Source organism: Medicago truncatula, chromosome 4 (assembly GCF_003473485.1).
Source record: "Medicago truncatula cultivar Jemalong A17 chromosome 4, MtrunA17r5.0-ANR, whole genome shotgun sequence".
NCBI lineage: Eukaryota > Viridiplantae > Streptophyta > Magnoliopsida > Fabales > Fabaceae > Medicago > Medicago truncatula.
In genome coordinates this window covers 41781588-41804594 of record NC_053045.1, presented here as the reverse complement: position 1 = coordinate 41804594, position 23007 = coordinate 41781588, and the positions used below count along the sequence as shown (strand labels likewise).

The window sequence follows — 23007 nt, the reverse complement described above, 5'->3', positions numbered from 1 at the left end:
ATCATGGAAAATTTTAACCTCGATCTCACTTTTCTAAACTACGCGTATATTATAATTATAGGGTCAAAAACAGAAAAAAAAACGCAAATTATGATTAGAATTTGTTTTTCTTTTTTTACAAGATCATTACTCAAACTTCATATATATTATATGATCAATATTAACATTAATCCGCAATAAAAATATGATGTTAGACTCTTTTATGTCTGAGTATTGACTGATTTGTTTGTAATTTTTGCTTAGACTCTTACATTTTTTGTGATTGTTGGGCACATCTTGTGCGGTAACAATTGCGGTGTCCGTATTAATATATCTCATTTTTGCCTGTTAAAAAAAAAAATATGATGTTAGAAATTGAAAGATCTCAATTGTTGGGTTAAAATCTGTTTTTTTATTTTTGTACAGAATCATATTTCGGACTTCAAACATTAGAAAGTCAATTAAAATATCCTAACCCATTAAAAAGTAAAAAAAGAAAAGAAAAACCTAAAATAGAATTCACAACTTACCCTCCGGGGAAGGACACGACGAAGACGCGAATAAGGAAAAAGTGTAAAAGAAAAGACGACAAAAATCAGAATAATGTTAAAAATAAAAAAGATAGAAGACTCAAGTTGAAAAAGAAATAAAATTAAAAACAACATTCCTATCTTTTCCTTCATTCATTCATCAATCAAATTTCTCTTCTTTCCTTTTGCGTATGGATTTTTCTCCTTTTCGCTCTCCGCCACCGCAAAACACCACCGTCGCAACAAACCACAATCACCACCGTCGTCCTCCGTTTCATCTCAAACCCTAATTCCTCCTTCAATTCCCAATTTCCGTAACGATGTTTCCGTGGAACATTGCAAAATCGGCCGAAGCCGTGTTCTCTCGTTGGGCTTTAAAGAGGGTTTGCAAATTCTTTTTGAAGAAGAAATTGGGGCAGTTTATTCTTGGTGAGATTGATCTTGATCAGCTCGATGTTCAATTTTCCGAAGGGACCATTCAGCTCACCGATCTCGCTCTTAATCTTGATTTCATCAACGCTAAGGTATCGTAATCCTTCGTTTTGTTTGTTATCTGGCTTATGAAATTATTAAGGTGAAGTTTGAATAATTTGTATTATTATAACATAGAGTTTTAATTCATCAATTGCATTTGGTGAGGATATATTGACGTAACAAATTTGATGTCAATTACGGTGTCATTTGGTTTTTGTGTATTTTTGAAATGCATTTAAGTTGTAGGAGATAAATAGTAAGAGAGAGATAGAGATAAACGTGTACTTTTGGTTCTGCGTCGACAAAGATTGATTTTGGCTAAAATGAGTTGAATGTAAAATTATTTGTGTTTGGAGAGATATTCATGTAAAAATAAGTTGAACAATAAATTTGAGTGTTAAAATCAATTTTAGAATCAAAAGCTCCAATTTCTAGCTTCAATCAATTCTGGAGGCAAAATCAGCAACCGAATATGTCAGAATCAACATGTATGCTTGGTTCTACAATAGTAAGAGCGAGATAGAGATAAATGTGTATGTTTGGCTTTGTGTTGACAAAAATTGATTTTGATTGAATTGATTCTGGCTAAAAGTGAGTTGGATGTAAAGTGATTTATGTTTGGATATATTCATGTAATAGTGAGTTGAACAATAAATTCGAGTGTTGTAAAAAAAAACAATAAATTTGAGTGTTAAAATCAATTTTAGGATAAAAAGCTCCAATTTCAGAATCAGCTTCAAGTAGAATCAATTTTGGAGGCAAAATCAGTGACCGAACATTTCAGAATTAATTCTACACCTCTAGAATCAATTTTGGACCCTCTAGAAGTGAAACCAAACATACACATAGTATAGTGTCAACACATTGTCTATATTTTGATGTTCAAATAACACAATAAGTAGTGTAGTAGTATTTTCCAATATATCTTATTACTTTTTTTTTTTTGCTGTTGTTTTAACAGCTTGGTAAAACGGCATCTATAATGGTGAAAGAGGGATCAATTGGATACTTGTTGGTTAAAATGCCTTGGAGTGGTAAAGGCTGTGAGGTTGAAGTTAATGAGCTTGAACTTGTAGTTTCTCCGTGTATAGGTAGAACCGCAACTTCTGAAGATGAAGTTTGTTGTTCTGATGTTGGTAATGATAATTGTGAAATCAAATATAGCTCGAATAGGACGAAGAATGAACTAGGAGATGATGCTATGAAGTCAATTTCGATGGATGTTCATGAAGGTGTGAAAACTATTGCGAAGATGATAAAGTGGTTGCTTTCAAGCTTCCATGTGAAAATAACAAACGTGATTGTTGCGTTTGATCCGACTTTGGACAGCGATGAAGGAAAGGAAATGGATTGTCATCGTACTTTGGTTCTTCGTGTTTCTGAAATAGAATGCGGGACAAGTTTGTCTGAAGACACCGAGTCTAATGTTGATGTTCTTGGCATAAGCCAGTTGACAAACTTTGTGAAGTTTGATGGGGCAGTACTTGAAATTCTGAAAATAGATAATGAAAATAAGCATAAGTTGGAAGCAGGATGTGGTGAAGCTGGTTTGGGATCAAATAAATCCATGTGTCCGGTCATGACTGGGAAGCAAGGTGGATTTGGTGGAAATATAAAATTAACTATTCCTTGGAAGAATGGTTCCTTGGACATTTGCAAGGTGGATGCAGATGTTTGTGTTGATCCCGTAGTGTTAAGATTACAACCTAGCATAATTGAATGGCTATTGAAGTCTTGGGGAACTCTTAAAAATTTGAATAAGGATGTCAAAGGTTGCAAGGATCACAACTTAAGAGAACCTTCCCATTTAAATTCTGCTCTGTCATGCCCTTCATCAACTTCAATTTCTATTACCAATGCCACCGGCGATATGATAACTGGCCATCGCAGTTTGCCCGCCGATTGTGCCTCCTTGACCCAACCAGAAGATCCAGAATCCCTCGAAGCTGTGCTTCCTGCTGCTAATCTTATTTCCGACTGGGTGCCATTTTCTACTCATTTGAATCATAAAGATGGTATTCAAGAACCTGATTTTGGGGCGAGGTAGGTCCTTGTTTGACATGTTTTAATTTTATATGTCTTTGTTGTTAGAGAAGAATGTGATAGAAATAAATTGCAACCATCAGTCCTTCTAGAGAATTTGGCGAACATGAAAATCTTATTAAGCTTGACCGCTTCATTTCTCCTGACAATTCACTATTAAAATATCCTCCTATATGCTATCTTGCGTGGATATGGGTATGGTACCGGGTACGAGATATGAGGTTTTTCAAAAAATTAAGGTATAGGTTCAATATAATTTGATATAAACATGATTAGATTGTTTAGAAAATAGAAATCATAAACAAATTATTTGTTACATCACAAATCAAAATATAATTAGGAAAAAAATATAGGAAAACATGAAAATTAGGATAGGAAGTAAATATATTGCATAACAGAAAATAGAGAAAGGTTATTTGCATGAGTTGAGATCCTCTTCATTTACAATTCTCTCCATTTCCTCCATTTGGAAAGATAAAGACACAAAAAATCTTGAAAAGAGTATACAATAATTAATGATGGTGGGACCCATTTATCGAAACCATTCACTATTAATTTTTTGTGTCTATCTCTCTCCAAATTGTATACTCCATTTACTTTAACAAATGGAGAGGATCCTTACTCTGTTTGCATATTAGAAATTAGGGAAAGAATGCACAATGTTATAGGGAAACTAAAAAAAGGTAGACGGAAAAACCTAAAATTATAATTTTTTGTACCAAATAAGAAACATTTATTTATCAGAGGTATGTACTAGTATGTACTCAAGAAAGCACCAATGTGTACCCAAATGGAGTACCCAATTTGTGTTTCAATCTCTGAAGCATGGGTACTCCAAACATGGATGAGTACCGTTACCGGGTACGCGTATGGTACTCGTAACTTAGCACCAAACCGTACCTATTTTTACTTAGTTGTTTCGTCGTAGTTGGTGCAGCAAAAACGTACGGGCGGTGAAAAAATAACCAAAATTATTTTTCTTTTTTATTGTATTTTAATTCTCTCTCTTGCTTTTGATGAAAATAGTAGAGGGGATGCACACAAAAAGTAAAACTCTCAAGCAACATGATGATAGAAGTGTAGTAATTCACTTGAAAAATCTTTTTTTATGATGTTTTATACCAACGTATCCGTACCTTCATCTTTTTAAATTTGGCGTATTATGTTCCATACCTGTACCTATGCATCATAGGTTTCAATATTTTTTTTGGCACATATTCGGCTTTTACCTGCAAGTACCCCCCTAATGAGTACCGGGTATGGGTACGATACCGGATACAACTTAAACTTTGGAGTACCCATATTTCGGGGAGAGGGAAAAAAATTCTTCAATTGATATCTATTTTTTTGTTTAAAACTTATATCTAGCATTCAAATGTCTCTAGATTCTCTACAAGTTGAATCTGTTACAGATGAATCTAAAAACTTTAACATGGTAGTGTAGTTCAAATTCATTTATATCAACAATTAAACCTTCTTTGTTATTACTTTCAGCTAATTTCTCTAATTTGTTTGTGTATGCTATGCAATTTTACTTAATGTTCACAATGTCCCCACAATATCACTTCCTCAGGAATGACATTGCTATTGTCTACGTGAAAGCTAAATCAAGTCTGTAGTTTTAGTGTTTTTTTTAGGTAGATAGATGAAATGGCAACAACCATTCGAAACTCACACAAAAGTGGAGGAGTCGGGGTTCGAACCCCGATTATGGCGTCCGGCCTAATAATTTCGGCATTTTTGCTAGTTGAGCTAGGACTTGTGGACGAAGTTTTAGTATTTTATTGGTCTTCACAGTATTTATTGAGTCATTAGTCATTTATCACATGTTCAAATAATGGTAATAATTCTGGTATTATGGGAATTCATGCAGTGTGGACCAGTTTTTTGAATGTTTTGATGGAATGAGGAATTCTCAATCTGCTTTAGGGAGTAGCGGAATGTGGAATTGGACATGTTCGGTTTTCAGTGCTATTACCGCTGCATCCAGCCTTGCTTCTGGGTCTTTGCATATTCCCTCTGGTACTTGACTTCTTATGATATTATTTACAGTTGTTGTCATGTAAACTTGTATCGTCAATTTATTTGCCCTGCGGTGCGGTTTTTCATCATTTTCAATCTAACTAAGGACTTTCTGTATACCGTTCATTTTTGCATATTACCTTTCACGTCTCAATATAGGCAAATATATGGGAGGTACCTTTTTCCAATTATTTCGCTGAACAACTAGGCAGGCCGAATATATAATTTCTCCTTTTGATAATACTAACGAATTGTTTTACGATATTGCTCAACAGAACAGAAACACATGGAAACCAATCTCAGGGCTACTTTTTCTGGAGTATCTGTTGTTTTGTCCTTCTGTGATGACGAGCAGAGCCATTTTTATGAACATAAAATTGGTAGCACAGCTGGATCACAGATTGATTATCTTGGTGCAGAGTGCAATGAAATTGTTGTTGCCTTGAAGGTATATTTTGCTTTTATAATTTCTCTCTGAACCCTGTTGCATCTTGTTAGTCCTTACGCATGGTTTCATGTTTGCTTTATGAGGCCTACCTATTTTTACTCGCTGCTATTTGATTTTGAATAAACTCTACTCTAATGCATTTCAGTGTCAACAGGTATGTCCACAAATGATAACTTTTGATGGCACGGTGAAGCATGTAGAGGTTGCTAATTTTTTGAACATTGGGAGTGATGCTGACAATCAAAGTGCTTTGGTTGGACACTTACAGACCAAGGTCCTTGATGCTCTCCCGCTGTCTACCTCTTACAATCTATATTCAGATTCATTAATTGGGCCTGTTGCAACAGACTTTCCATTTGGAAATAAGGATTGCTTATTGAAAGTTACATTGTTTAAAACTTCTGGTGTCACCAAGTGCAAATTTACAGTGCAATCTAGTTCTTCAGATGGTTGTGTGACTAGGCTGACATCATTCTCGCTCTACATGCCCCCTTTTATTTTCTGGGTAATATTTTCTGTGATTAATGTGCTCACTAACCTGCTAAAGGAAATTGAAAAATCACTTGAAGTGCATAATAAAGCAGAAGAGGTTTTGTCCGAAGCCTCGGATGAAAAGTGTGGATTATCTCAGAATGATGCGAAGGGAAGTTTCAGTCCCTGTGTGACATCCTTGTCCTCAACAGAATGTTTGCATGGTGATATATCAATTTCTAGTGCAAGAGTAATTCTGTGTTTTCCTTTTGAAAGGGCTGGAGATCACACAGATTCATTTTCCTGGGAAAAGTTTATTGCTCTTGATTTTACTCCGTTGTCACCTTTGAACAAGGGTTGCACCCCAGATGGTAGCCAAACTTCAAGTGCAAGTTCAAAGAAAAGATTTCCTTTTGAAGCAGCACAATCTCTTCAGTTGAATTTCTGTGATCTAGATATATACTTGATCACATCAGCAAGTAACGACAGTGATAGAATAAGCTCCAATGATGTGAAGAAAGAGAAATTTTCTGGCAGCTGCTTTCTTTCCATTGCCCGTAGAAGGGGCTGTTTCTCTGTTTTTCGTGCGGTTTGGCAGGAGGGTCAAGTGACTGGTCCTTGGATTGCTAAGAAAGCTAGATTATTTGTTAACTCAGAGCAGTCAATGGGAAAAGATGATTTTGCTGGAGGAGGGTATGAATATTCGTCTGCATCAACGGTGAAAGATTTGGAAGATTGGAAATCTCAAACTCATCAAGAGATGATTCTAAGCTCGTCATTTCTCATGCATGTCCATCTATCTGAAGTTGTGATTAATGTGAATGATTCTCAATATCAAGTCATATATCAGCTTTTACTTCAGATGGTAAATGAACTGACATGTGGGACTTCTCAGGAAGCCAATGTGGATAAAAAAAAATCAGTCTCACAATCCTCAGTTTTTTTGGAATGCGATTCTGTAGAAATTCTTATTAGTAGGGATACATCTGAGAGTATTGAAAGCTCAATCAAGAGTGAGCTTCCTGGACAATGGCATCAATTCAAGCTGAGGGTTCAAAGGTTTGAGTTGCTGTCTGTCACTAATACAGGTGGTGTTAAGGCTGCAAGTTTCTTCCGACTAACCCATGACGAAGGCAAGTTGTATGGGTTCGTTACTGGAGTTCCTGATCATGAGTTTCTTCTGGTTACTTGCAACAACTCCTCTGTGAAGCGAGGTAATGGGGGAGGTTCTAATGCGTTATCTTCTAGATGTGCTGGTTCTGATATTGTATTTCTATCTGACCCAGAGATTTCTCATAAAATTACTTCTATTGCCGTCAGCTGTGGCACAGTTATTGCTGTTGGCGGTCGCTTGGATTGGTTTGTTGTAATAGCATCCTTTTTCAGTTTGCCTACTTCTAATACTGAAGATGCAGATGATACTAGTATTCCAAAGGGGGAACAGGATATCTCTTATACGACTTGTTTTGTTCTCAGCTTGATTGATATTGCTTTGAGTTATGAGCCATATACGAAAAATCTTGTTCAGACTGAGGTCCTTGATTCCGAATCCGGCTCTTCTTATTTCAAAGAAGATATGGGGGAACAATGTGTTTCTTGTCTGTTGGCTGCATCCAACTTGTCACTTTCAAGTTCATCTATGTCAGATTCAGATGAAAGTGTTTTCCAAATTAGAGTGCAAGACTTGGGGCTTTTGCTTCATTTAATATCAAAGCTTGATTCGCTCCCTGGCACTTATAGTGTAGAACATCTTCAAAAGTCCGGTTATGTTAAAGTTGCTCAGGAGGCTTTTCTGGAGGCAATTTTGAAAACCAACTGTGCTAGTGGTCTTCTTTGGGAACTAGAATTATCTAAATCTCACCTTTATGTGGAAACTTGCTATGATACAACTGCTGCTCTCATTCAATTGGCTGCTCAACTTCAGCTATTATTTGCCCCTGATGTCGAGGAGTCCATAGTGCATTTGCAGAATAGGTGGGATAATGTTCAACAAGCACAGCAAAGCGATGAATTTAATAATGAAAGTAAGCATCTCAGATGTGACACAATGGCTTCAACTTCCGAGCAGTGCTCCCCAATGACATATTCAAAGGATGGATCCAGTATAGCTGGCTTGATGGATGAAATATGTGAAGATGCATTTCAAGTAAATGACAATGATGCATGGCAATCATGTTCTTTTGAATCAGGATTTTACATGCCACAGGATGGAAGTTTAATTGAGGCTGGTAAGATGAATTTGGATGCGCCCGAAGTTCTCTCTCCTGAATTATTGTGGACCGAGTCAGTGCCTGTAATAGGACCAGAAGGTAGTCACGCTACATTTCTGCAAGACGGAGGCTTTCCGGAGATTATAGAAAGTTATTGTTTGTCTGACTTACGCCCTCTCTCAGAGCTATCTATAGATATACATTCTGACGAACTTTCTAAAATCATGTTGAGGAATGTGTCACATAGAGAGATTGAAAGAGGAAGTGGTGGATGGTATGGAGGCAACTCTTCAAAAGTATTAGAAAACCATATTTCAGAAGAAAATGGAAAAACTGGACCGATGAAAGCGCATCATGACGTGCTTCATTCTAATGATTGCCCATCTCGCAGCGAGACTTGTGGACGTGTAATTTTAAAGAAAATTGATATAAGATGGAAAATGTATGGTGGTTCTGACTTGGTTGATTCAGGGAAAAATGCACAACATTCTGGGAGGAACACATCTGTTTGCTTGGAACTTGCATTGTCTGGGATGAAATTTCAGTATGATGCATTTCCAGTTGGTGGACTACATGTATCCAAGATGTCTCTGTCTGTTCAAGATTTTTACCTGTATGACAGAAGCCAAAATGCACCTTGGATACTGGTACTATTTTTTATTTAGTCGAATACAATACACCAATAATGGTGGGACCCCTTCCCGGACCCTGCGTATGCGGGAGCTTTAGTGCAACGGGTTGCCCTTTTTTTATTAAATTATATTTTAGCTTACTCGAACATCTCCTAACTTGCAAGTTCTTTGTTTTCATAATTTTATTTTTGAATTGGAAGGTGCTAGGATATTATCACTCAAAGGGTCATCCTAGGGAATCTTATTCAAAAGCATTTAAGTTGGACTTGGAGGCAGTTAGACCAGATCCTCTAACTCCCCTTGAGGAGTACAGGTGAGATTGTTACATTTCAACTTCCTTAATGTATTTGTAGACTTGTAGCTAGGTTTTATATTAGCTAAAAGATAACATTATTGTTTGAGTTTAGTAACCTTTCCCTATAGCTTTACATTGTGACTGCTGACTACATTGTTTATCATTTTGTGGCTAATAATTTTTCTGAGTTGGGATCTATTTGTGTTTACTATATATTAGATATTCTGGCTTCTCACCGCAACTTTAGCCAACTTGATGGAATTTCCCATAAATTTTTAAATAATATATTGGAACAACTAAGCAGGAGAAAGTTCCTTATACATAATTTATGTGTTTTTTCCCCCTCCTTTACAGGTTAAATGTTGCTTTTCTACCTATGCTATTACATCTACATCAGTGCCAGCTTGATTTTCTTGTTGATTTCTTTGGGAGAAAAAACTCATCAAATGACCAGTTTCCTAATAACTGTCATGAATTGGAGGGTTCAAAATCATTTCCTGAGAGGAGTAAAGATCATGCATGCCATTCAATTGTACAAGAGGCATTGCTTCCTTACTTCCAGGCAAGTTGTGCTATAAAACATGATTTAATATATAAATTCTTGTTGAGCTATATTCTTGAATGCAGTATTCTGCGGCGTTCTTTAAAGTTTGTACTTTGTAAGGGGAGGATTTGTCTGCTCTATTGTGATGGGGTGCACTTTACAATCATTTAGTTCAACATGTTGCTCCCATTTCTATTGTCTTGGTGTTCTGTCAAGAATCGATTTTAAGAAACACATGCAGTCGAATCTACATCTTATCTTAGACTTCATTTTAGGTCATGTCTCTTTGATGAACTTTTCTTCTAGCTGATCATATTAATATTTGTGTGGTTTCAGAAGCTGGATATACGGTCAATTATTGTTCGGGTGGATTACAGTCCTAATCATGTAGATCTAGCAGCATTAAGGCGTGGGAAATATGTAGAACTTGTAAATCTTATCCCTTGGAAGGTATAATTTAATCTTCAATTGTTGATTTAAGAAATTATATTGTTTTACTTTCTTGCTACCTATATTATCACTTGATTGACTCAGTGTTGTAATGGTGGAGCATCATTTACTTGAATAATTTAGAATTAATGACTTTAATGATTTACAATGATGTATGCAAGCTTATATACAAGAGAGAATATCTCAGGAAAGCAAAAAAGGAAACTAAATCAACTATAATAAATAAAGAATAATCAACACTCCCCCTCAAGCTGGACCATATATATCATATGCATCCAGCTTGTTACATATATAATCAATCCGAGGTTCCCGTAGTGGTTTGGTAAAGATATCGGCTAGCTGATCATTGGAGCTCACTGAAGAGGTTTTAATGATGCCAAAAAGTATCTTCTCTCTGATAAAGTGACAATCAACTTCTATGTGTTTTGTCCTCTCATGAAAAACTGGATTTGATGAAAGATACAATGCCGACCGATTATCACACTTAAGTTCCATAGGACCTAGTTCACAAAATTTCAACTCTTCCAACAAGTGTTTCAACCATAAAAGTTCACAAGTAGCATGTGCCATAGCACGATACTCCGCCTCAGTACTTGACCTTGCAACATCATGAAATTAAGTTTCCTCCCATTAGAACACAATAACCTGAAGTAGATCTTCTATCATTCACATCACCTGCCCAATCTGCATCTGAATATCCAACAATATTGGTATGTCCTCTGTCGGAATAAACAAGTCCTTTTCCAGGCGACCCTTTAATATACCTCAAGATCCGAACCACGACATTCCAATGGCTATCACAAGGTGAGTTCAAAAATTGACTCACAACACTAACAGCAAACGAAATATCTGGTCTAGTCATAGTAAGATAATTCAGCTTCCCAACTAACCTTATCTGCCTGGGTCAGGATACAAATCTCCTTGATTCTGTAAAAGCTTCACATTGGGGTCCATAGGAGTATCAACTGGTTTACAATCAAGCATCCCTGTCTCTTCCAAAATATCAAGAACGTATTTTCTCTGAGAAATAGCAATGCCTTCTTGGGACTGAGCTACTTCAATCCCAAGAAAATAACGTATTGACCTAAATCTTTTGTTTGGAAGTTGCTGAATAAATGCTGCTTTAGGTCTTTAATGCCTTCCTGATCATTACCAGTAATAACAATGTCATCTACATATACTACAAGATAAATGACTTGGTTCAAAGATGAACGTTTAAAGAATACATAATGATCCGTTTCACTAAGAATCATGTCAAACTGTTAATAACCTTGCTGAATTTTCCAAACCAAGCTCGAGGTGATTGTTTTAGACCATACAATGATTTTTGTAACTTGCAAACAAGGCCGTACTCCCCCTGAGCAATAAAGCCAGGTGGTTGCTCCATATAAATCTCCTCTTCTAAGTCACCATGCAAGAAAGCATTTTTAATATCAAGTTGATACAAAGGCCAATGGTTCATAGCAGCCATTGACAAGAAAAGACGAACAGAAGCCATTTTTGCAACTGGAGAAAAAGTATCACTGTAGTCAAGCCCATAAATTTGAGTGTATCCTTTTGCTACTAATCGGGCTTTCAAACGATCCACTTGTCCATCAGGGCCTACTTTAATAGCAAAGACCCATCGACAACCAACTTTAGATTTTCCATGGGGAAGTGGAACAAGCTTCCATGTACTACTAGACTCCAAGGCATTCATTTCATCAATCATTGATTGTCTCCATCCTGGATAAGATAATGCTTCCTTGACGGTCTTAGGAATAGAGATAGTTGATACAACAGACACAAAAGTATGATGCAGTGGAGACAGACGATGATAACTCAAGAAATTATAAATAGGATGAGGATTAGAAGTAGACCGGTTACCTTTACGAAGAGCAATAGGTAAGTCAATTGAAGGATCAGATGGATCAACAATGGGAGAAAGGATTGGAATAGAACCTGAATCATCAGAAAATAGTAGGGGTAGTCTCTTGAACAATATTGTCAAAATCTATAGAAGCACTTTCTGGAACTGTGACATGTCGTCGTTCATAAGTAGCTCCATAGCGACACAACTCAGGACGACTCTGTGACTGTGGAGGTCTCTGAGTAGGAACAAACGGTTCAAATAGAGGAATCGGAAGCACTTGAGAAGCAGAATCTGTTGTAGTTGGTGTGGCAAAAAGAAAGGTGTATTCTCAAGGAAAGTAACATCTGCAGAGACATAAAAACGATGTGTAGATGGACAATAACACCGATGCCCTTTATGAACTTTGGAGTACCCCAAAAACACGCACTTGACAGCCCGTGGAGACAACTTATCACGACCAGGAGAAAGATCATGAACAAAACAAGTAGAGCCAAAAACCCGAAGTGGGACAGAATACAAGGGGTCCTTAGGAAACAAGAGAGAATGTGGAATCTCGTTATCCAAAACTGATGATGGCATGCGGTTGATCAAATAACAGGCTGTCAGAACCGCATCACCCCAAAATTTTAAAGGTGCATGAGCATTGATCAATAAGGTTCGAGCTGTATCAACTAGATGACGATGTTTCCGCTCAGCTAAACCATTTTGTTGCGGTGTGTGCGGACAACTAGACTGATGTATGATACCATGAGAAATCAAAAAGGAGTTGAATTGTGCAGAAAAGTATTCTTTGGCATTGTCACTTCTCAAAACTTTGATTGTTTTCCCAAATTGAGTCTTTATCTCTAAACAAAAAGTCTTAAATGCACCAAAAAATTCTGAACGATCCTTCAATAAGGTTATCCAAGTACATCGCGAGAAATCATCGATAAATGTAACATAATACCTGTATCCTAAATTAGAGGGAACGTGGCTAGGACCCCAAATATCAGAATGCACAATATCGAAGGCATGCTTGGATCTTTTATTGACACTATTGTGAAAAGATGTCTGAACATGTTTGCCAAGCTGACACGACTCACAATCAAGAGACTTTAAATGTGAGAGTTGTGGAACCAACACTTTCAACTTATCTAAACTTGGATGACCCAAACGATGATGAATGATATCTGGAGATGCAGAAACATTGCATACAGTTGGTGAAGGTGGTTCAAGGTAATAGAGACCTTGTTGTTTAGAGCCTGCTCCAATTTTATTTCCTGTACTTTGGTCTTTTATAAAGAAAGAACTAGAAGTAAATGTTATGGAACAATCGAGAGAACTAGTAGGCTTACTGATTGAAATCAAATTGAAGGGGCAGCCAGGCACAAATAACACATAATCCAAAGGTAGAGATGGCAAGGGTGACGCTTGACCAATACCGGTAACTTGTGCCTTAGAACCATTAGCAAGGGTAATGCTGTGAGGTATTTAGGAGGTGACAAATTATAAATAAGAGACGGATTACCAACTACATAATCAGAAGCACCCGAATCTAAAATCCATGATCCCATAGAGTGAGATAAGCAAACCGTAGAATTACTGAAATGAGCCAATGTAACCGAAGTTGAAACCTTTTGGTAAGCCATCAAATACACACAACGGAATAAGCAAACTGTAAACAATAGTGATAAATGTGCAGATGTGCACAATGGATGCAAAACACAACAATAATTCACCAACAAAAGGAAGCCAACAACAAGGACACCTCAAAAGACCTTCTCAACGGGTCAACAGTTGCAGCAACGGGTAAAGAACCTCAAGAGCAGACAGCGAAGCGAAAAATCACCGAAACGCACCTCAAACGTGAGACCCGAAAAACTGGAAGGTGTCCCAACAGAACCAGAAACAAAATACGAATCTACTGGAACAAGCACCGCCGCAAACAGGCGTTCAGAGGGTGGTGCTTGACACACACACACCGGTTGGGTGAGCTGACAGAGGCGGCGCGTGTGAAACCCGGTGACGGAGAAACTTCGGACAAGGGCAGATCGGAGGGTCCCGATCACTGTGGTATGGCCGTATCACCGGTGGTGGTTCCGGTAGCAGTCACTCTGACCGCGTTTAAAAACAACAGTGGGTCACCGCTCGCGGCGGCTGAAACCCTAATTCAAAACAGCGGAAGGTACCTAACCAGAGAGCTCTGGTACCAACTTGAATAATTTAGAATTAATGACTTTAATGATTTACAATGATGTATGCAAGCTTATATACAAGAGAGAATATCTCAAGAAAGCAAAAAAGGAAACTAAATCAACTATAATAAATAGAGAATAATCAACACATTTTTTGGTTTATTAGCTAAGTTGTCCATCATATTGCTTAGTGGAGTGAGTCCAATTTACAGATATGTTTTGTGCTGATAAAGTTGCAACGAAAATGTATAGAACAACTAGGTTTCCTTTTATTTGCCAGTATCATATATATCTTGTTTAAACAAGCCATTCTTTTTTAAACTATGATGGATTTGTATATCTAATCAAATAATGGATTTTATATCCTGTCTCAGAAGTACTCCTGGTTTTGTACTCTGAAAATTATATAACAAGATTTGTTGACCTTTTATATTTCTGGTAATTACTATAAAATAACGTATTGTTGTGATTTTTTTGCTAAAAGTGAACCTTACATAAAGAATTAAAATATTTTCTTCTTAGGACGTGTTATTTGAACTGATATATGTTTGTAAATTGTCCCAGGGTATTGAGATTAACCTGAAACACGTTCATGCTTCTGGCATCTATGGTTGGGGCAGTGTTTGTGAAACAGCTTTAGGGGAGTGGTTGGAAGATATATCTCAGAATCAGGTATGCTGACTGGGATAATATTCCTTGTGAATGTGACGATTATTTTCCGCTTATGTAATTTATGATTTTTATCATGTAGATTCATAAAATACTGCGGGGGCTTCCTACTGTACGATCATTAATTGCAGTTGGGACTGGGGCTGCTAAGCTGATTTCGTCACCAGTAGAGAACTACAAGAAGGAGAGGAGAGTGATCAAAGGTTTGCAGAGAGGTAGGTTTTATTTCTTCACTAGTTTGATTACCTGTATAATTTGGCTTTATGTCTGAAGGAAAAAGTAAGCAGCAATAGCAATTGAAGTTATCAAAATATTTATTGTCTACCTAAGCATTGCACGAGTTATTTTTAATTAAATACTTTATTTTCTATAAATTAGATTTACTTTGGAATAAGCAAAATATATAAAAAAATATAAATGTTATAAATTAAGCCTTATCTTATTAAACTTATTAGTATAAAAGTTTATGCAAAGAAAATTAGATTTAGGTATTTTATTTTTATTTTCAATAATGAATTGATGGTGATAACACAAAATTACGGATTAAATTTGATTTGGATGTATAAATATTAAGTGGTAATTTGGGTCAATTTGAATTTGAAGAATGACCTCAAAAAAAAAAAAAAAAAGAACAATGAGAAAAATGTAAGAGAAACTGTGCGGAAGTTTCTTGAAAAGGTTGTGCTGTTACTCAGGAGAGTTTAGTGAGTGATTGCCTCGTGTTCATATAAAAGTGAACATTATGGCATCGTTTGATCAATGTAGTAGACCTACCTAGTAGATAATGTTTAGTTGTTGTTGTTTGTTTATGACTACAATATTCTTCTGCCATCGGCGAGTTAATATATAATAGAAAAGTACTTCTAATATTGTTAGCCGAATGTAATAAATGATATAGCTGAATGGAGCCCACTGTCCTGGTTTTATTCAGCTTGAATAATGATTATGGATTAATTGATTATTTTGAGTTTTTATTTAACTACGGCTAAAACTAAATTACTTATACATTGTTTTGAAACTTACACTATCACTAATGATTGTGGACATTATTAAATTACGTTGAGAACTTGCTGGTAGCTTGGGTAGTTGGTTTGTATAAAAATCAAGTTCTTATTACACTAAGAAATTTAAGGAAATGAGTTCCCTACCTTTGTGGCTGGAAAGTCACGTGGCTTTGGTGTATTTTTATGTATTTAATGACAGAGAAAGATGAAAGAGAAATGATAGATAAGATGAGTGAGAATAATATATGAGATAAAAGAGAAATGATATATAAGATGAGTGAGAATAATATGTGAGATAGATAGACACAAAGGTATGGCCTTTCCATCTTAAAGGTAGGCGATCTGGATCCCAAGTTTGAGATGAGGTTTATATTTTTTATTGAAATAAGCGAATACTTTACCCATTAACCATTCTTTGAGTACTGTTAACTATTTTCTTGGCTATTTGTTACTATTCATAAATATTTACTAGAATTTATTTCCTCTTTATATCCCTAAAATTTATTATATCTAGTTTGTTTCTAAAAGTGTGCTCTAGCGTTGTGTGTGATATTTGGGCCTCTAGTGGTTGGTAAGGAATCTTTTCACTCGTCAATTAGTTTTATGTCTAGTCACTGCAACTGCGACAAACTCAATTTTGATATTAATTTCATACACTGGCTAGGCTTTTCATTTTAATGTTAAAAACATCTTTGTAGGTACAATTGCATTTCTTAGAAGCATTTCACTTGAAGCTGTTGCGCTTGGAGTTCATCTAGCTGCCGGAGCCCACGACTTTCTTCTCCAAGCAGAATATAGTCTTTCAAGCATACCTTCTTCAGTTGCTCAGCCTGTAAAAGAGAAATCAAAGACAGGTGTTCGATCTAATCAACCTAAGGATGCCCAACAAGGAATTCAGCAGGTAAAATGTCAAAACATTCAGAACAATATGTTGCTTTATGTTGTCACATGTTATTCTTGTGTTAAATGAAAGGCGAGTAATGAACACCACATGAGTAATTTGGAGTTGCTCTTAGCGAATTTCGATATAATGTATGTGTATCAATATCACTAGACTTGTTGGAACTGTTGAGAGTCACGCATTGACATTGGATAGTGATATGACCTGAATAGAGCATGTAAACAATGGACATCTCTCACCTTATAAATTGGTTTTAATGGGTTTTGTTAAGTCTAAGTCAAATTCTAAGATGGTATGAAAATCTATCATTGATTTGGAGGGTATTGAAAGTCCTGCATTGGAGTGACATGGCTTGAATAATAGTTACAAGTGTCAGGCATCCGTCACCTCAAAAGTTGATTTTTACGAGGAACGCGGATACTTAGACAATAAGGAGTTCGGTGTGTTTGCATCATGTTTTCTAATTTTTATTCCATGCTATATTAAGTTTGTTTTCCTTGATTTTACAGGCTTGTGAGAGTCTCAGTGATGGCCTGGGAAAATCTGCTGCGGTGTTAGTTCAGAATCCCTTAAAAAAGTTCCAGCGTGGTTCAGGTGCAGGACCTGCCTTGGCTGCTGCTGTTCGAGCAGTTCCTGCAGCTGCCATAGCTCCTGCTTCGGCTTGTGCAAGTGCTGTGCACTATGCTCTTCTTGGATTTAGAAATAGGTCTGTTCAAAATTGATTTGAAATGATTTTTTCTCGGTAGACAACTTCCTATTTAGTAACTCGAGTGCTCTGAAACTTGATCTAACCAATATCTTTTCTTTTCCACCCACTCTACAGCCTTGATCCTGAACGTAAAAAGGAGTCTATGGAGAAATATTGTCCAACACAACCCTGGGAAGAAGACTGATTAATGGTGCCGTAAGTGACATTTTACCTTGACTTTGTACTAAATGGAATTACTATTCTAATGCTAAATAGTTCATTTATACTTCTCTATGCAGATTATGATGTGAGAATTGGGTAGTTTATACTTTTATTCCACTGACATAGGAAAATCGGAGGAGCTTTTTTTAGTCTGCCGGGCAGTCTCCCTGTGCATCATGTAAGTTGGGCCTCCTTTCCTAGTAGAACATAAGAAAAAATGCACTTCATGAAGCGGATGAGAAAAAAAAATGGCTTTTTTTTTTTTGGATAGGCAAATGTGTAAAGTTTGTGCTATGTTAGTTTCCGGGATCGAACCCGAGACCTCCTCCTTAAAGCTCCTTCAACGTTCCTTAACGCACCAATCGAGCTACCCACGCGGGACACTTGAATGCTGCTTACACACTGATATTGGACCATACTATGCACTTTCCATTTCTAAATATGTGCACTGGCTGCAGATGTACAGCGATTGAACCAGTCAGCTGATTCTTTTCCATCAGATTAATTGTATATATTGTAAAAATGGGTGGTGCTTTTTGATCCTTTTCTTATTCATTTAACCGGTTGTCATTGTAGATATGATGACCCCATTGGTTTAGTTAGATGTATGTACATAATATCATTCTTTGAAAGCTTTGATATTTGTGTATATTGCCTTCATTTTTTTGTAAATATTGTGGTGTATTTTACTGGACAATAGCGTGCAATCATTAAATTTGTCATTATTTTTAAGTACCTAATGCAGGGTAAAATATTAGCAATGTTTTCTCGTCGATAATAAAAAAAAAAAATTATACTGCCTCACCTTATCTGATGCTTAAATTACACCATCTTTAATTCCAATTTTCAAAATGATTTATTCTCTAGAGATGAATGTATGTTTTATTTTAATGTAATGCTCAATGCGAAGTAACTAATGTCAGTGCTCAATTTTTCAAATCTAACTGTAAATTTGTTTAATACTGAGACAGAGTGATAGCCCCTACTCTTGTACTCTGTCATCCAAAAATCTACGAACCTTTTTGTTCCAAATTCCCAATGTATTGTCTATTGAAATGTTTCACCTGCCACATGATCTGCAGACCTGATTAAGAAAAACATCCATTTTTTGATGCAAAACATGACATAATGGGAATTATGTTAGCCAGGAAGATTGTCATTTTTGAATTCATCCTCAGATTGTTTACATTTTACCAGCTGGGTAGGGCAAGCTAACTGATGTAATCTTTATATGCGAGAGATAGAATGATGGTTACTGTGTAGTCGATAAAGTAGTGATGGCGGGAAGATTTACATAGTTAGGGACCTTTGATGGGTTGTGATAGATGAAATGCATGGCTAGTTTGGAGGTCCATCGTTCATGCTAGGTTCGGGGTCAGTGAGTTGGTGTTTGAAGATGATGGTTGGTTGAGTGGAGAGAGTGAAGACTCTACATAAAGGGGGAAGAAGAGTATATAAAGGTTTACATTAAAAATGACACTTTTTAGGTTTTTGAGGAATTAACTATGCAACTTCCAATTCAATACTAATGCATATTTGATTCCTTAACAAGTGGGACACTTGTTAGCACGACCGTTAAAATTTTAATCGAGAGTATAAGGATAGTGCACTAGTGAGAGAAGGAACTAATACAAACTTCCTATAAACTTGACGTATAGGACAAGAAGATAGATACGTTTTTAAGATAAAATGTCAAGGGCATATAATTGATTCAAGTCTATTCCAACTTAAACCAATCTTTAAAAAAAAAAAAGATAACTTTTCTCTTTGGAACAAAAAATTGAGGTGAGTTGGATCGTGAGGACTTGCCGGAGTCAGAGCATGCATCAAAGCTCATATAGACGTTTGTTTTGCTAGGGTGGATATCATTCATTCAGTTTATAAACGTCAATTTTAAAATACAAATTCACGTTTGAGGTGGACAATCCCAGCATGTAACTGTCTAACTGATATTAGTATCTCATACTAGAAACCTTTAATATTCATGTTAAAAATACTTTCGCCAAACTTTTTATTGTTTGTGGGGAATCCTTGAGTTTCTGTATCCATTGAACCTCTTCCACTGCAAATATTTGCACAAGACACTCATTTTTGAACATGTCCTTTAACCAGCTTGGCTTGCTATTCTGAGTAAATTTTTCAGACTTGATCTTCATATTACTTTTTTCTTATAAACCCGTCATCATTTTTTTCTTCCGCTCCCTAGAACTTAAGTAAATCAAGAAGATACTCGCTTAAGATAATATGAAAGCAAAAAATATATAAGATAATTAACTTGCTTAGAAGTACAAAGTGAAGATACTTGACAACCTACAGGAACAATTAACAAGCTATAGGTCACACTCATGGAAGACCATCGAGTCATTAACTACAAATTTTTGTACAAAGATAATAATGCTTGAGGCACTTTCTTTCTACTACATAGGTTAAATTTAACTTTGCTCAAAAGGAAGTCAACAAAAATTCTAACACTTAATGCCTTAAGATATTAGTAGAGAATACCACCACTCCTACACAAAGAATGCTGCTGTTCCTGTGGAGAGCTCACTTACTTCTGCAACTTAGACCTCCTTCATAGCACAATTCCTGTGATAACTGATAAGAAATGGATCTGTTGTTAGCATATATATGCAAATATATAGATAAATGCCACTTTAAGTACTAAGGATCTGTTTGTATTGAATTATTTGAGTTCATATACTAACATAAGCCCGGAGAGACTGTTTGAGAGAGCTTATGACATGTCTATAAGCTCTACAAGATAGTTTATATGAACAGGTTATAACCTTATTTGAAAATAGTTTCACCTTATTTCCATAAGCATTTATATGATAAACGTTTGTGATATACACACTTGGTTAAGCTGTTATCTGAACAAAACATAAGTAACTAGTATAGCATGCAATGAAAAAGAATTAGATTATGAGAGGGATAGATGAACATCTTACCATACTTTCTTTGTTAACAGTTGTTTCTCCTTGTCCAAAACTAGGCACTGTTTGGTTAGCAGCAGACTTCTGCATTTTTTGTTTCTCCTTGTCTTTCTTAGATGCACTTGATCTCTTTAGGCCTAATCGCTCTTTCCACCTGCTTAAACTCTTTGGCCATTTTGGTGAATCATCATCATTAAGTAGTTCATCTCTTATAGTCACCTTCTTGGAACCTTCACTACTGAGAGGTAACAACATGCCCTTAAAAAAGGCTTGATCTGCTGATATCATAGAATAGTTTTTGACAGAGAATTCGAAATCCGAAGAGACAGGAGCTTCTCTGTATATGTTTTCATGTTTGATTGCTTGTTGGCTAACAACAAAATCATTGGAGAAGGAAATTCTTGGATCCATGGTTAAATTAGCTCATGCGCTACACAGATTTTGATGCTTATTGTTGAATATTGTTCGCTTTGAAGGGTTAGTTTCCACATGCAGATGTTTACCTTTATATAATGATGGTGAATTGGTGATAATGTATTATGTGTGCTTATTTAATTAGTGGGCATAACATGTTACTTAGATTTGTCTTCTTATGCTTGGAATGTGGGTTTTCACATTTTCCCTTAAGATCGCTTGATGATTAATAGGTTCATAAGTTGTGACACTATATGTTAATATCTATTAGCCATCTATGTGTTGATCACATATTTAAACTACATTAACCATCTAATTTGTTGTTGAGTTTGATGTCAATTTTGTGTGTCATAATATCATTCTCTTGTAACTTAGAGTGACTCGTGATATAATCCTTAAAATATTTTCTTAACTAAGTCTCATCACATGCTATATACTTCATACTAAACTCGTACGATCCGCCAAAAAATACTTGAAGTCTAACTAATTTTGGAAATCCTGATTTGCAACGGGAGATTAATTCATCAACATATTGAGATTCATTTAAAGAGTTGTGTTGATTTCTCTAAACCCATGATCATATAGTGTAACATCAAATTGGTATTGGTGTACAATTAGAAATTAATAAGCATGATTTAATAAGTTTATGTTTGCACTTATCTTATTTCAGACAGAACTGATACTTGACAAAGGGGTAAACGACATTATTTGCAGATGACTTTGACTATTGTGACTAAATATTGATTCTGGCATTTGTGAGTAAAATGAGGAAAGGAAAATAAGTGAACATATAGTGAATGGCCATTGTCTCTGAAGTCACATGTAGGTTCAGTCATGTTATTTAATGTACAAGTAGCATGCATGTCTTTATGTTCTTCTGTTCTTTCACCAATTGGAAAAGGGTAGATGTAAGCAAAGAAGGAAACAAAATATGCATACAAATTAACAATGCTAGACTAATAATAATTCATACACCAAAGATTCTTTCAGTTGAACTATTGATTCTTCACATGTACTTTTATAAGTGTCCTTCACATGAAATGCTCTATTTCCATAATTAGTGTGGACTTATTAATTACAATTGAGCTTAATTAGGACAATTGGTCGAATCTCACTTTATAGATTGATGTTAGCATATATAATTAAGTTAGAGACCCTGTGACACTGTCCCCCTTTTGGTCTCCTATACAGTAAGCAAAACTTGTCTCTTGTAATCCAATAAATGATGCTTTTACTCCTAATATTCTAATATAATCTAATCATATATCTAATCTAATTTATATATACACTCAATGCTCGAGGCTCATTTTACTATGTTCAGATCCAAAAACCCCCTAGTTTTATTTTTTGAGTGGCATGGCATATTGGCATGCATGCATCTTGATCAAAACGTAAAAGTACCTCTCTAGAACATGCATTACAGATAGTGTTAAATTTTGTGAAATATGGTAATTTTCCGTTGTTTCAATTCTGGATGCTAGTCTTTATAGCAGTTTAGCTAGTGGTAATATAAAATTATATCCTAACAAAAAAAGAACTTCAATCCAAGTCATAATCATGTTTGATAACAGATAAAAGAGAATATCTACAGCTCCTATACAGTGAGTTTTTTATACTCAGTTTATAGACTCATAATTGTGGATTAGTTTAACATAACTACAGGTCAAACTTTTTGTATAAAGAAAGAGTGATGCATAACGTGATATACTTTTTGAAAAACACATGCAAACAAGGCTTTTACAGCAGTGGTGGAATCTATAACATCAAACATGCATACCATGACAAAAATTGAAACCAATGCATGCGAGCTAAAGACTTTGTGTAAATATTATAGCTAGCATGTGTGCAGTGCTGCAAGAAAAACACCATTAATTTGACAGCTTTAATTTAGAATTATTAACAAAATTTGTAGTTCAGGTTCAACTCATCTGCAACTTCAAATTTCTTTTGTTGCTTCAGTTTACCTGTCATTGCAGTTTTTTTTTTTTTTTTTTTTTTTTTTAACTTTTGCCCTTTAATTGGGGGGGGGGGGGTTAATATTATTGTCGTGTG

General features: G+C 35.8%; 2 protein-coding genes across 5 annotated transcripts; one reads left to right on the top strand and one right to left on the bottom strand.

Moving 5' to 3' along the window:
- Positions 1-618: 618 nt before the first annotated feature.
- On the top strand, positions 619-18343 carry LOC11441425 (autophagy-related protein 2). Of its 3 annotated transcripts, XR_003011461.2 has the most exons (15): positions 624-1033; positions 1945-3026; positions 4900-5048; positions 5324-5496; positions 5651-8824; positions 9010-9122; positions 9459-9666; positions 9985-10098; positions 14689-14796; positions 14876-15008; positions 16496-16698; positions 17208-17404; positions 17522-17602; positions 17686-17786; positions 17880-18343. XR_003011461.2 is itself a non-coding variant. In XM_024782084.2 (14 exons), the coding sequence occupies exons 1-13, from the start codon at positions 830-832 to the stop codon at positions 17589-17591; spliced, it is 5928 nt and encodes a 1975-aa protein (XP_024637852.1). In that variant the 5' UTR covers positions 624-829; the 3' UTR covers positions 17592-17602; positions 17686-18343. The 3 variants fall into 3 exon arrangements, 2 of the variants coding, with proteins under 2 accessions (XP_024637853.1, XP_024637852.1); XM_024782084.2 differs by having other exon boundaries at positions 17686-18343; XM_024782085.2 differs by lacking the exons at positions 9985-10098; positions 14689-14796; positions 14876-15008; ... (3 more) ...; positions 17686-17786; positions 17880-18343 and having other exon boundaries at positions 619-1033; positions 9017-9122; positions 9459-9598.
- A 1527-nt stretch (positions 18344-19870) lies between these two features.
- On the bottom strand, positions 19871-21039 carry LOC11441406 (uncharacterized). 2 transcript variants are annotated; one of them, XM_024781524.2, is made up of 2 exons: positions 20557-21039; positions 19871-20203 (listed from the first exon to the last, which is right to left on the bottom strand). In XM_024781524.2, the coding sequence occupies exons 1-2, from the start codon at positions 20950-20952 to the stop codon at positions 20153-20155; spliced, it is 447 nt and encodes a 148-aa protein (XP_024637292.1). In that variant the 5' UTR covers positions 20953-21039; the 3' UTR covers positions 19871-20152. The 2 variants fall into 2 exon arrangements, with proteins under 2 accessions (XP_024637292.1, XP_024637293.1); XM_024781525.2 differs by having other exon boundaries at positions 20562-21039.
- Positions 21040-23007: the final 1968 nt, after the last annotated feature.